The sequence below is a fragment of the Sylvia atricapilla genome, chromosome Z (genome assembly GCF_009819655.1).
Source record: "Sylvia atricapilla isolate bSylAtr1 chromosome Z, bSylAtr1.pri, whole genome shotgun sequence".
Lineage (NCBI taxonomy): Eukaryota > Metazoa > Chordata > Aves > Passeriformes > Sylviidae > Sylvia > Sylvia atricapilla.
The window spans coordinates 83,971,761-83,986,061 of record NC_089174.1 but is presented as its reverse complement, the minus strand read 5'-3'; the positions used below and the strand labels follow the sequence as shown (position 1 = coordinate 83,986,061).

Below are 14,301 nucleotides of genomic sequence, written 5' to 3'. Positions count from 1 at the left end.
TGTACCTATCTATGGAGAGTGGCAGGATCCATCCCACTCTCTGGAATTTCCTTCTGCAGCTGCTTTCCCGTACTTCTCCACGTGGTTTCTGGCCCACCTGCAATGATCATAATTACCAGTACAGCATAATTCTTCCTATACTGTAAGCTGAAATAATAATTTTGTCGACCCATGTGGGCAGAGTTCTTGTGGCATCCACTCCTAGCTTAGGAAACCTTATACACTGTCTAAATCTTGTAATATTTTACAATATTTGAGTCCTATGTTCATATTTTACAATATTTGAGTCCTATGTTCTGTGAGATAAGAGCACTGTCAAGTACTAAATAGTGACCTACATACATAAGAGACCAAATTGCATGTATTTGGCATCTTAGAATTTGTTACTGCTTATAGCTTTGTTTTTTAGAAGTAGAAAACTGAAAGTACATCCTGTTGGGTATTTCCCACTAGCTCTTCAAATAAGTGGTTAAAAACACCATGGGGAGGGAAGGATGTTGGAATTAAGGTTGCACATTACAATTTAGTTTAACCAGCTGTACTCATGAGTGTCTCTGAATGCCAGGTTAAGAACCCAGTCCAGGGGGAAACTGGGATTTAATAAAGAAAAGAAAATGCTGTGGGCACAGAAGCAGATATGAACAAAGAAGGGAATCCAGACATAGGGAACCATTCATGTTTTGATATGGAAGTTAAACTGAGTGAAGTTGAGAGCATTTTCCTTACAAGTAGCTTGATCAATAAGGAGTCATGGTTTGATTTGAAACCTGGGGGAAAATAAAAAAAATCACAAAAATAATCGTACAATGGAGTAGCAACTTCGCAGTAGTAGTTCAAAACTTGGAAACATAGGTGAAAAAATGTTGAGATTAAAGTCCTTGAAAAGGACGGCTTATAAATTCTAGTGAGATTTCCATTGTGGACTACAACTGACAGAATATTATAGTTTTTGATATAACATAGACTAGACCTAAAACTTTTGCATGAAATTATTTGTGTGCTTTTGCAAGCAAAAAGAGGGGGAATGGGACCTACTCTGGGAAGGAGAAAACAGAAGGACAGCAGTGTTTTAGTTCTTCCAATGCTTTTCTTTTAATTCTGTTCCTGAATTCATAATGTCTGCATGAAGCTATCAAATTTCATATTAGTAAGGGCAAGTAAATTCATAGTCCTAGTGTTTGCAGTGGAAGTCTTGGAAAATATGAACTCTGAAGGTTCAAGAAGTATTGTAGGTGAAGTATTTTAAAATTCTTGGAGTTGTCCATAGTATGAAAGTTGTAATACAAGTGTTACATGGAAAAATGACAAGAAATTGTAAAGTTATTTCCTGTTTTATATAACTGGCATGGGTCTGACTTACAAAAGGGTAAAGCACTATATCATTTAGGTTGAGCTTAAAACCAGACTTCCTTTATAAGCTGTGTTTCCAGTTCCCTCTTCCCATCATACTCAATGACCTCTACACTACTGGATGATGTTGTGATGATTTCTGACCTGTTATTTCCATGTCTGCTTTCAGACTTGAGTTTAGTATGAAGGGAAAATTCCTTTACATCAATATGCCTATGGAGATATGAGATGTAATGGAAGTATTTCAAGCACATAGACAATAAAATACTTGCCTCTTTATTAAAATACATTTTCTTGAAACAAATTTAGTCTTGCTTTGGGTTTTCTGTTAAAATTTCATGGTAGTGTAAGTGGAAATTAGTCCTCTCTTGGATTTTCCAGCATAAAATCTATGGCTTTAATCTTCAAAGCCACAACAGACTTTTCTAAATGTTCCTTCTTTTGTGACCTGAAAGAATGAAGAAAATATGTACATGCCTAATTTCCAATGTGTGTTTTAGCTTAATCTTGTAAGAACAAGATTGGTGGAAGAGAAGCAGGCACTCTGTTGGAGAAAGGAGGACAGATCTCTAGACTTTATTTGTAATGGATTTATATTTGAATTTATGGTGCTTTTGCCTTTACATTATTTCATTTTGTTCTTTTTTTTGCTTGTATATAAGTCCATGTTTTCTTTGCTAGAGGGAACTGCAAAGAAAGGATTCAGAGTTCTCTCTAGAGTGTTGGTGTTATAATGGTTAATGCGGCTCAGCAGAAAAGAATCTCAAAACAGTTGTGTCTGAAACTGGGCTTTGCTGGGATTTATTTATTTATGTGTGTGTTTCAGAGGCCTTTTACTCAGCTTTGTGTATTTGGTGAGTCAGGAAACATGAGCCAGCTCAGATAATTTATGAGAATGGGGCATATGCAGTTATCAGAAAGAATTTTATTAACTTAACAAAGATGACTGAAATCAAAGAAGTGACCATCCCAGTCTGTCTTTTTCTGCCCAGAAGTAGAGCCTTCAGACTGACTTCAGCTCATGCACATATTGGAAGTGTGCTGAGCTTAAGGTCTTCAGTTTGAAATCCATCAAGAGACTTTTTAAATTTTTTTTCCTTGACATGCTGTCCTATTTTTAGTGCTCTTTATAACTTTTTTTTCCCCAGAGTGAATCTGACTCTTCTGCCAAGGGACCCTCAGTTAGCAGTTTTTCAAACCAATCTTAGTACAGGGCTCTCACCAGGCTGAATTCAAAACACTGAAGAAACACTTAGCAGTCATAGCTTACAAGTTAACTGCTCGCAGTGATGGAATGCATTAAGGGGCAGTCCCTCAGTTTTGCTGTGAGGAGACTTGGTTGCTTCCTGCAGTGGCCTTCCTTGCCTCCCAGATCTTGTGCTTATTGTGCCTTTTACTTGCCTAATGTGCTCTTTCTCCTGTGCTTTTGAGGGGCCTGGCTTGATGTTCAGCAGTAAAACATGTAATAACTTCACCATTCATGTCTCTGCTTAGCCTGTTCTTTACTGGGTTCTACTCTTAAAAGTGGCTGAGTAGTGACTCAATAGATTGCCTGGCACTGCAGATAAATAATTGTGTTTGAGTCACTAGTGGGTTCTGTGGTTGTGTTTTGTTTTCATCCCAGTGGGGCACTGCAGTTACTGGGGAGTGACACAAGTCTTCTTGTGGCTGACACAAGTTCAACAGTTTGCTTCCAGAAATCACATAATACCTTGTTTTTCTTGTAGAATAAGTGTACCAGAGGCATATGTAAAGAGGATCCAATCTAACTTGATGTTTTATCTTCCAGTCATCTGAATTAGTAGCAGGACAGTAGAAGCTGGTAGAGAAAAGACTGAAGGTTAACTAACAAATGGCAGTAACTGAGCTGATTCCCTGCTATCCATAACCATCTCCACCAGTCCCTATATATCAGTCCTTATATACCCAAAACATAGGTGAAATTGTCTGTCATGGGAGACTGCTGAGGAGGGGAAGAGAGCAGTGTCAAAACACTGCAGCACAAGCATGCTGAAGTACTTCCTACACTTGGTAGGGAGCAGCTTTGATGTGGTCTGTCCATGAGACTTGTTATTTTCCATAGTCTGGACTTCCTCTGCATTTCCAGTTGGCTTTTGATGGATGTTAGCCAAGATCTCTGTGGTTGCTAATCACCATCTGGTGGCTGGTGTCCATCTGGCCCTGTAGGCCAGAATATCAGAATAGGAGAAACTTCCTTGTAGGTAACAACAGAGTTTATTTTTCCTTTTGTGTTAGAGCTCGCTGACTGGAATTCTGTCCTAACTTTCAGTCAGGCTTCCCTTGCCCCAGTAAATCCACATCCAGTTGATTTGTTATCCATACTACCATGTGGGCTGTTATTGGCCTCAAAACTATTTTACTATTTTCTATTCTGAATCTAGATTTTTGTGGACTCAGAATCCTTCTGGGAGCTACTTTCATTGATTTCTTTTTAAAGATCTTTTGAGCAAAGACGAAGTATTCACTAGTAGGGGGAGTTGAAGGAAAGTGTAGGAACATTATGCTTACCAACTCTAACTGTGAAATTGGTGAGACTTGAACTGGTCTTTAGAATGTTGTTTTTAATTTTATTTTTTTGTTTTGTCATTTCAGAACAGAACCAAAAATCATCTCAGTGCTTGGTTTTGCAGCAGCATAGGACAGGAAGCTCATTTAAAGAGAGAAACAGAAAGTTCTTTACTGCCCGTGGAAAGAGAAGCAACATATATATGCTTTGAGAAGGTATGTAATAGAAGATTTACTTGGTTCAAAAGTCCAATAGTCATTGCTCATTTACATGAAGGTACTATCTCTCACAAGCTGTCACTTCCGGCTGTTCAGCACAGAAATTTCCTGTAGCTTTCTCTTTTCAAGGGGAAAGCTAAGCTGTCCTCGTTCCAAATATTAAACGTTTCAAAATAATGTCCCTGTAATCATAAGATTATTTCTCTAAAGAAACAACTAATTTAGCTGTGCAACAGCAATTACAGTTGGCTTAAGTTAAACTGTAAAGCAAGTTCTATCTTTTCATAAGCATTTAACATCAGCAAATTTGGGTAGGCCCTGTAATTCATAGTGGAGGTACTGCAAAACAGACAATACAGGAGCATATAAAATAAAGGCCGAGCAACAAATTTGAAAGTAAGGAATAAAATGTAGCTATTCTTGCTGGGACTTATTTCTCCTTTTAGTCTGTGTATTTTCATGTTCACAGATCTGCTGTGGTTTGCTGCCATTCAATCCTAACAGCTCATCTGCTGCGTGGAGATTGTTGTGATGTATCCAGTGGCTGTTCCTGCTCCGGGAGGTGAAGGAAGTAATGGACAACATGGGAAACTTATTTTTTTACTTTTTGTTTTTGGAGCTGTGTTGCTCTGTGCTGGATTCCTTCTTTCAGTGTTTATTCTGCAGTCGTGTCCATCTGGAAGCTTCAGTGACTGTAACGAGGTCCTTAAGGCTGCAGGGCCAGTGCTGGCTGCGACTGGGCTGGTTTGTGTTTTACTGGCACGGTCGAGGGCCAGGATGTACATAAGACAAAGACAGCTGCAGAATGAGCAGGTGTACAGCCTTGTTTTCTGTCGTGGTAACTGTCAGTTTGCCCAGTTTCTCATATTTGGATTCCTGTTTTTAACCAGTGGGATGTTAATTAGCATCCTGGGCATTTGGGTTCCTGGTTGCAGCCCTGGCTGGCAGACAGTGCAGCTCAACCACACTGGCACTTCTGACGTGGACCTCCAGGGCTGTGGATTCCTGTCACTCCAGATCATGGGACCTTTGATTGTGCTCACTGGGTTGTGTTTCTTCGTGATAGCTCATGTTAAGAAGAAGCAAAACTTAAATCTCAACCAAGAATCCTGTGAAAGTGAAGAACATCCTCAGAGCCCTGAATCTTTTCAGGTTACAGTAGGTGAGTAAAAAAAGTTGGAACTTAACACTGGGAATTAGTGGGGTTTTTTCCACTAATAATTTATGCCTGGATATTACTTATTTGCGCTCTAAGCATGTCAGTTCTGCCATGTCAAGACAGCCAAAATAGAATAATATTACTTTGTCTTGTATGCTTTCTGTATGTTCAGTTAACTTTCTCAAAAAGGCAGACTCTCTTCACCATAAAAAGAAAAGTCTGACTGTGTAAAGCAACATAACCTCACAGAAATGAGTCTAACCCAAATTCTGTTCTCAAATGGTGTAATAGACACTGCAGATCACAGATTCCTATGACTATATTTAAGACTTATTTAGCCTTGAGCTCTGACCCATTAAAGGTTCTGATTCATACCCAATGTACTGTATTTTTTAAATTGTGACATCCTTCAATCAGTCAGAAATATAATTCCAAATGTTAAACTCTTCAATTACAGGGTGGAAATTGGTAGATTTCTTTTGCTGCACAATATATTGAAATAGTGACCGATGTATCAATAGTCATGGTTAGTGTGCCTTACACTGAAAGTAACTTAGTGGGAAAACTGTCATGGCACACAAAATCAGTCCTCAGAGCCCTTAATGACTTCTATTATAGCACTGCAGTACTTATGGAGAAACTTAGAATGACCTATTTTATATTTGGGAGAGAAACTAAATACTTTCCTATCCTTAAAACTGTGTGCCTTGCGCTTCCACTTCTTCTAGATGGCCAACCATATTTGTCTCTTTGCTAGATAAATGCTTGTCAGCCATGTTGTCTAAATTAAATCCTACATTTATAAATATGCTGCATCTTTATTTTGAGATGATTTAGGTTTGGGGTGTACCTCCAATCTAGTCCAATAGCCCCGAATGTATCAATTCTCTGTGTAGGATCATATATCTTAAAAGCTAGGCAAGTAAAAATTATGGGATGCTAATAGTATAACCAGAGGTGCTCAGTTCTTCAGATGTATTAATTGATGTTCTTTCCCCTAGGTGATGCTGTGATGTTATTCCCACCCCCACCACCTCCTTATTTTGCTGACCCTATGTCACCAACTGTGACACATTGTCTTATGTCAGGTGTTTTGCCTACAAATGAAAATCCTCCACCATACCACTCTATCTTCAGTGATGGGTAAGACTGTGTTCATCTTTGACTTTAGAAATCTGAACTGTTTATTTAGGTGTCCAAGACTTTGTTCTTATATAATCACAGTGAATTAACTACTGGGCATGACAAAGTTTTCTAGTGCATAACTCAACTTACTCAGATACTTTACTTGAATTGGCATTAAAATAAAATAAAATTGGCATTGTAGTATACTAGGGAAGCTACAAACTTCAGAGTGTCCTGTCCTTTACAAGGATTAAATTATTATTGTGACTGGGAAGAACTTCTGAAGTTTTTAAATCACTGGCCCTTAGTAGATTTCTTCCATAGGTTGTCCAAGAGAAGGTGCCACTGACAGCAGTGCAGTAGTGACAATATTCATATTGCCAGATTTTTGGAGCCTCTGTAGAAACAGAGCAGACGTATTTTATGACGCCTGCCCAAAGACCCTGGGAATGTTACTTTATCTGCCAGTGTGGTCAGTTCTCCCTTATCTCTGCCTTGAGAAAGTGACGCCTGCTGAGCTCATTTGCCTTGTTCCTGCTGTGGGGATGTGTCAACATTAAAGGATTCCTTGATATCACAGAAGGCTCCAGCATGCTGATAAGGGAGGCTGCAAAGCCAATTCCATTTCAAGATGTACCTTTCCATTGCAGCCATTCCTTACATAAATGGATTATAACAGAACTGCCTGATATTTACACCACCAAGCTCAGAGAGGAGCAGCTGGCAGCTTACGAAAGACTTGTGCCACAAGAGCTTGCAGGCACTTATTTATCCCCTGTGGGTTGCCCCTGTAGACTGCTAACTTGAGACAAAAAGAGGTCATTGCAAGGGCCACATACTAGAACTCAGAGCTAGATCTGGCCAGAAGAGCTAGGTGTCACATGTCTGGAGTTCCTAACTTACTTTCAGGCCTTTAATGAGTCAGAAATGTCTTGATTTATTATCTTTAGAATGATCCTACCTCAGCCTTCGTTTGAGCTATGAGTCAGTAAGTTAGGTGGGGCTATCCTGTAATTTGCAAGACTGTGCATGCAACATTGTGTCACTGAAAGTTGGAGATAAACTCTCCAACCAATTTGTTAGGTTACAAAGCCAACATTAGTTCATTAGCAGCGGTGGAGGCACGAGGAGTTCTCCACAAAGCATGTATGCTCTGTCTGTTATCTAACCTGTTTATATTCCTGAAACTAATACATATTTGTCACATTTCCTGAATACATGTATATTTGCTAATTATTTCCATGGACTTGTTTGGATATGGTTCCAGATCTTCTGATGAGTCTTTTCTCTTTGAGAGTATCTCAAATCAGTCATCAGGTCATAATGTACTACTCTTACTATTCTTTGCTCTGACACACAACCCTTGTTCTCAAAACTAAGATATCAGCTACTATGTATTAATCTCTGATATAAGGAAGCATTAACTGGAACAAGATTTATTAGTCACAGATGTAGAGGAATTAACACAAGACCACAATAGTCTCTGGTATTTGTACTAAGGCCTATATGGGACAAAACTAAGCATTTACCGTGGCTATAGGGATAATACACTTACTGCACTAAAGTTAAAAGAATTTTCCAACCTCTTCCCTTACTGCTGTGTAGACCTCTTACGGAAATACAACCTCTTTGGTGACAGCTGGAAGCAGCACCACTGCTGTTGGTGATGGGTGTCTGCAAAGTTGTCTGGCAGGAAAGGATCTGGGAATGGTGGTCAGCAACACCTGAACAATTTGCAGTGTGCCCAGGTGGCCAAAGTAGCCAGTTGCATTCAGGCTTATATCAACAATAGTGTGGCCAGTGGGACCACTGAAGATCAGAAGGTGCTTGCAGGGGTCCTCTGCTTCTGAATCCAGAGTGTGCTGGCCACACTGTAACACCCTTGCAGTCTTACATTGTTGAGCCAAGGGCTTCTAAGGTAACAGAAGCCAGGAGGAAACACTGGAGAGCTATCTCAAAGGCACTAAGGGCTGTTCCTTTAGCAAAGCAGCATGGCCACCATCTCAGCTGAGGCACCTGTGCATCAATGCACACAGCATAGGTAACAAACTGGAGCAATTGGAAGCCACTGTGTTGCTGGAAAGCTATGACCTTGTTGCCATTCCTGAAACTGTGGGATGAATCCTGTTTCTGGAGTGTGGCTTTTAATAGCTACAGGCTGTTCAGAAGAGACAGGGAAAGAAGTAGAGACAGAAGGATTGCTCTTTACAGCAAGAGGTGGATTGAATGTGAAGCTGTCCCTGAGGAATACCTGTGAGCAGGTGGGAAGCCTGTGGGTAGGAGTCAGAGACTGGGCCAGCAAACCCTGTGTCTGCTACAGCTGCCTGCCCAAGGGGAGCCCATGGACAAACCTTCCTGCTCCAGCCACAGGAGGATCTGTGCTTGCAGGGAGAACTTAACCACCCCAGCAGCTTTGGGAAAGTGGCTTGGAGGGCTGTAAGCATCCAGCAGACTCCTGGAATGTGTGGAAGAAAACTTCCTGACCCAGGTGAAAGACAGCCCTGCCAGAGGGAAGGTCTTACAGGATCTGCTGGTCACAGGGCAAGTGAGCTAACAGGGACTCCAAGACTGGAGGCAGCCTGGGCTGCAGGGATCGTGCAGTCCTAAGGGATGGTGGTAGGGAAGGAGTAAAAGTCTGGCTCTTGACCTTTAGGAAAGCAGACTTACAGTCCTTTGGCAACCCAGTCAGTGGTATCTCCTGACAGACTGCCCTGGGACAAGTGAGTAGAAGAGGGCTGGCAGATCTTTAAGGAGCTCTTCCATAGAGTGCAAGAGCTGGCAATCCCCAGGAGCAAGAAATCAGACAAGGAGGGCAAGAGACCAGCAAAGCTGAGCAGAAACTTGCTGGTCAAAATGAAGGGAAAGAAGTAAATGCACATGCAGTGGAAGCCAGGACAGGTAACCTAGGAAGAGTTTAGAGATGAAGCACAGTTGTGTAGGGAAGTGGTGAGGAAGGCCAAGGCAAAACTGGAACTGAACCTGGCAAGGGACACAAAGAATAACAGGAAGGGCTTCTACAGATATAGTACATTAACCAGAAATGGAAGGTCAAAGAAAGGATACCCCATGATAAACAATGCTGGAAAAGTGGTAACAGTAGCTACCAACATAGTAAATGTGTATCCCCTGCCATATTTGGGATCTTCAACCTTGCACTCTAACAAGGGATGAAGCCATTGCTTCTCTTCCATGGAAGTGCTCAGGAAGCAATTTGCACTAGTCAAGATGCCCTGACAGTCACATCCAGAAGGTAGTGGTCAATGGCCCAGAATCCTAATGGCCCTTATTGATGAGTGATGTCCCTCAGGGGTCCATAATGGGACCAGTGTTATTTAAGATCTTCTTTAATGACATATACAATTGTATTTGCAGATGACACCAAGCTGAGTGGTGTAGTTGTCAGACTTGAAGTATGGGATGCTATCTAGAGGGATCTGGACATACAGAGAAGTGGGTCTGTGATAATCTTATGTGATTTAACAGGGCCAGGTGCCTAGGTGCTGCAGCTGGATAAGGGCAGCCCCTGGTACCAGCACAGGCTGGGGATGAACAGATCAGAGCAGCCCTGCCCAGAAGGACCTGGGGCACTGACAGCCCAGAGAGCCAAATGTGTCCTGGGCTGCATCCAGAGCAGTGTGGGCAGCAGGGCCAGGGAGGGGATTGTGCCCCTCTGCTCTGCTCTGCTGAGAGCCCACCTGCAGGGCTGCAGCAGCTCTGGGGCCCAGCACAGGAAGGACATGGAGATGTTGGGAGTCCAGAAGAGGCCACCAAGATGACAGAGGTCTGGAATACCTCTCCTGTAAGAAAAGACTGGGAGAATTGGGCTTGTTCAGCCTGTAAAAAAAGGCTTTCAGGGTGAACTAATTGCAGCCTTCCAATACCTGGAGGGAGAAAGATGGAAAGGGACTTCTTACAAGAGCATGTAGTGACAGGACAAGGGGGATTGGTTTCAAACTGAAAGAAATTTTAGAGTAGATACTAGGAAGAATTTTGTTACTGTAAGAGTAGTGAGGCACTGGAGCAGGCTGCCCAGAGAAGTTGTGGATGCCCCATCTGTAGAAGTGTTTAATGCCAGATTGGATGGGGCTCTGAGCAACCTGATCTAGTGAAAGATGTCCCTGTCCCAGGCATAGGAGGTTAGAAATAGATGAACTTCAACATCTCTTCCAACCCAGGAAGGGATGGATGCTATTCTGTGATTCTGTGGTTCAGTTTTGGGCCCTTCTTTGTGAGAAAGACACTGTGGTTCTGGAGTGTGGCAAAAGAAGATCTGCACAGCTGGTGAAGCACAAGTCATATCAGGAGTTGCTGGGAGAGCTGGAGTCTTCCAGTCTGGAGAATAGGAGACTTGACCTTATTGCTCTCTTCAGTTGCTGGAAAGGAGATCATGGCGAGATGAGGATTGGCCTCTTTTGCTAGATAACAAATGACTGGACAAGAGGAAATGGCCATCAGCAGTGCCAGGAAAAGTTTATCTTAGTTTTTAGGAAGGATTTTTTTATGAGAAGGTTTGTAAAGCACTGGAACAGGCTGCTCAGGAAAGTGGTGGAGTTGCCATCCCTGGAAGTGTCTGAAAATCATGTGGGTATGATTTTAATACCTGTGGATTTTTCTGTCTTGTGAACATATGTACACAAAGAGGCAGTTGGTTGGAATAGTATCTAGTGGAGTGGAAAAAACACCTCAGGCTTGGACACAACCTAGAATGCCTGACCTCAGCCTGTGGTGTTTTCTGAGGGGGATGCTCTAGCTGTTGCCCTTCCATGTTTCCCAGTGTCCTCACAGGGACCCACTGAGCTGACACGGCCTCTGGGTGTTTCACTCAATCCTGCTTTCCCATGGCTCAGCACTTGCTGGCAGTCAGGGCATCTTGACTGGTGCAAATTGCTTCCTAAGCACTTCCATGGAGGAGAAGCAATGGGTTCTTTGTTCCATGGTGTCATGGTTGAAGATCCCAAATATGCCAGGAGACACACATTTCCTTAAGTTGGTGGCTACTGGACAAAGGTGATTTGCCTCTTTGATCCACTGCTTAGTGTTCTGTCAGCAAGCACTGTGCTGCAGCCTGTGCTGGATAAGAGAGGTATTAATAAGCTGAGTCATGGTCTCATCCCAGAATTTCTTGCATTTTTCCTGCAATTTGTTATGTAGCACCTCAGCATTTGTCTTGTAGTATTTCTCTCTCCTTTGAGAAGCCTCACAGACCAGTAACAGCGTTGAAGATGAGATGACTGTGCTTTGTATTTGTGCTCCTCACTCAGTATTGATATGGATACACATGTATGTACAAAAGCAGGAGTCATCTCTGGGAGTGAATCCTGAGGAGCAAGGAGTTCTTCCCTTTCCTTGGGAAGCAGCTGAACAATATGCTGAGAGCCAGCTCCAGGGTGAGAAGAGCAAAGTACCAGAAGAATTTACTGGCTTCAGTAAATTTTGATCCAGCTATGATGGTTAGAGGAGGGCAGGGCATCCTTGGCTACTCAGCCTGAATGTCACTAGGAAATTTGCAGTCTAGAAATGTCACTGGAAATGTCCAGTTGCTTCTGTTTCTCCAGCTCTGAGTGGGAATATGACTCCTTATGTCTGTCATGGATTGCTGGAATGCCTAATAAAAGTTTGGTTTCCTTTCATGTAAGATCTCAAAAGGTTAGAGATTGTGATTTTTTTTTTTGGTGCAGTTCTACATCCAGTCTAGTAACTGTCTTTCATAAAGGAAGGGGACTGTGTATGTGATACACTACAAAAGGAAGTTACATTAGGAGCTAAGGATCAGAAGAAGATTTAGTAAGATTGTGAAACAGCACAGCCAGAAGCAGCTAATACCCATAAGCCAGGCTGTGACTGGTGATCTGAAAGGTTAGAAAGGAGATTGTTTTGCTCTTTCCCTCTGAAATTACAGAATTTTCATGTGAGTCATAATGTAGCCCATAGAATGAAATCCTAATGCTTATGCAAGTTCTTTGCTTCAGGGATTTTTAGGAAGTGTGTGCATACATGTATGTTTATGTAAATCAAGTCAAATTTCACTCACTGTAGATAAATGAATTATGCTAATACAGAGTTTTGTGTTTTATAGAGCACAGCTTGCTGATGATGAAAGAACAGTTGCTGTTAGAGACTATGAATCCATATATACAATTTCTGGAAGCAGCTCACCTTCAGATATTTTACCAATGCTATGCCTTTCTTCTGAATCACCACCAAAATATGAAGAAAAACCATCAATAACAAGTAATGAATATTCACCATCTTCTTCCTCCTCTTTTTCATCTATTTCCTTAGCTACATCTGACACCAGCTCGTAAAGGACTGACAGTTCACTTAATTTTTAATTGAAATGTACACATAGAGTTTTACAATTTTTGAATTTATTTACATTTTATAATAAAAGCAATAATGTTGGCTGTGTCTAATTTTTCATCAGGAAGAATAAACAATGAACTTGGATTTCAAGAAATATTAAAGAAGGCTGGGCCTCTAAAGTAAAGTAGGCTGAAGGGAGTTCAGTGCAAGAACATTAAACACCCATCTTGTTCTGTTACAGCTTCAGTTTCTATTTATAGCTGTTCTTTTTATAATGAAGCCACTAAGTAGAAACCAACTTTTTTGATTATTTTAATTAAATCTGTTTGGAGTTTCAGAGAAAGAAACAATTAGGATGTGTTTTTATTTCTATTTTTGCATTGCTTTTGTGGAAAATGCCTGTTTGCAAAGTTATGGCCTTTACAATTACTCGGGGAGCGTTCACATGTAGGGATGTTAAGGTTGGTACCAAAGATGCTATGAGGAGCTTCAATGGTTACCTTTTTTCTGCCCGGTAACAAATACTCCATATTTAGACTATCTCTGGTCCTTATGTAAGTATAATCCCTATGAAAATCAGTTTTAGCTGCAGTTAAGAGCCCCAAGGCAGCCCTGAGGACAGTTAATAGGCTAACAGTTTAACTGTGGTAATGACTGGTTTCAGGGGGATTATTCTGCTGTTTTATATCATCATTCATGGATTATACATGGAGTGCTGATTGTGGGAGGGTGGGCACCACAAAGCAGTGGTACCTTCGAGGTGCAGACATTGCTTAGCACCAGATGCAGGAGAGGCAGTTTTGTGGAAACCCATGCAACACAAGTTTTTAAATGACACAGCACTTGACAGACCCTTCAGAAGTACAGCCCTCTCAGCTCTTCCATCCTGCTGCAACCCTAGGGCAGTGGGAGTGGCCTGCCTTCAAGATGGAGATTCTAATTCTATTTTGTGTTTGTTTGCACCTGTTCCCAAACTGAAGCATTAGCTTGCAATAGGTAAAGATAATTAGGAGGAACTGGGTTGCTGCTGATCTTTGACATTTTACAACTTGCTCTGGATGCTGTTTGAGAAAAACAGACTGAATTCTGTGTCCAGAAAAGTGGCAGGGATACACTTTGGACTAGGTTCAGCCTGATGAGTTTGCCAGCATTAAGACTTTTTGCAAGAGTGATCTCTGAATTGTTCAGCTCTGTCTCTGAATACCTGTGTGCTTTGGGACCTCAGTTACACCTCCGCTTCTCATCTACTGTGCTGAATTTGAGAGAACTTGGCTGTAACAGAGTGCCAAACTATAAATTAAGAACCTTAATTCCCTCCTGTGCCTAGGGAAAGGTGATTGCCTTGCCTTCATCTTTCTATTGACCTGCCTCTCACCTGCTGACTGCTTTGAAGAGATGTTCAGGAGCTCCTGCATTTGCCATTTGTTTCCAATGCTGTGTTGTTCCCTCAGTGATGCTAGGACAGCTCTTTGTGCAGCCACACAAAAACAAACCAGTGAGGGAGATATATTTAGCCAGCCATGGAGCTGAGGGGCTTATGCACGCAGAGTAATGAGCAAATACAGCACAGAGGGGGATTTAGTAGGTAGGAGCTGATTAAACTGGCATGACTCAGCCAT

The 14,301-nt window shown here is 41.7% G+C and overlaps 1 protein-coding gene across 1 annotated transcript; it reads left to right on the top strand.

The window, feature by feature from the left end:
* Positions 1 to 3,966: 3,966 nt before the first annotated feature.
* TMEM171 (transmembrane protein 171) lies at positions 3,967 to 12,781 on the top strand. Its single transcript, XM_066338715.1, has 4 exons — positions 3,967 to 4,092; positions 4,565 to 5,257; positions 6,256 to 6,397; positions 12,456 to 12,781. The coding sequence occupies exons 2-4, from the start codon at positions 4,627 to 4,629 to the stop codon at positions 12,682 to 12,684; spliced, it is 1,002 nt and encodes a 333-aa protein (XP_066194812.1). The 5' UTR covers positions 3,967 to 4,092; positions 4,565 to 4,626; the 3' UTR covers positions 12,685 to 12,781.
* The last annotated feature ends 1,520 nt before the right edge of the window (positions 12,782 to 14,301 follow it).

Coding starts and splice junctions, on each gene's coding strand:
- TMEM171 (XM_066338715.1), top strand. CDS start 4,627: ATGTATCCAGTGGCTGTTCCTGCTCCGGGAGGTGAAGGAAGTAATGGA. Junction 5,258..6,255: donor ATCTTTTCAGGTTACAGTAG/GTGAGTAAAAAA, acceptor TCTTTCCCCTAG/GTGATGCTGTGATGTTATTC. Junction 6,398..12,455: donor CACTCTATCTTCAGTGATGG/GTAAGACTGTGT, acceptor TGTGTTTTATAG/AGCACAGCTTGCTGATGATG.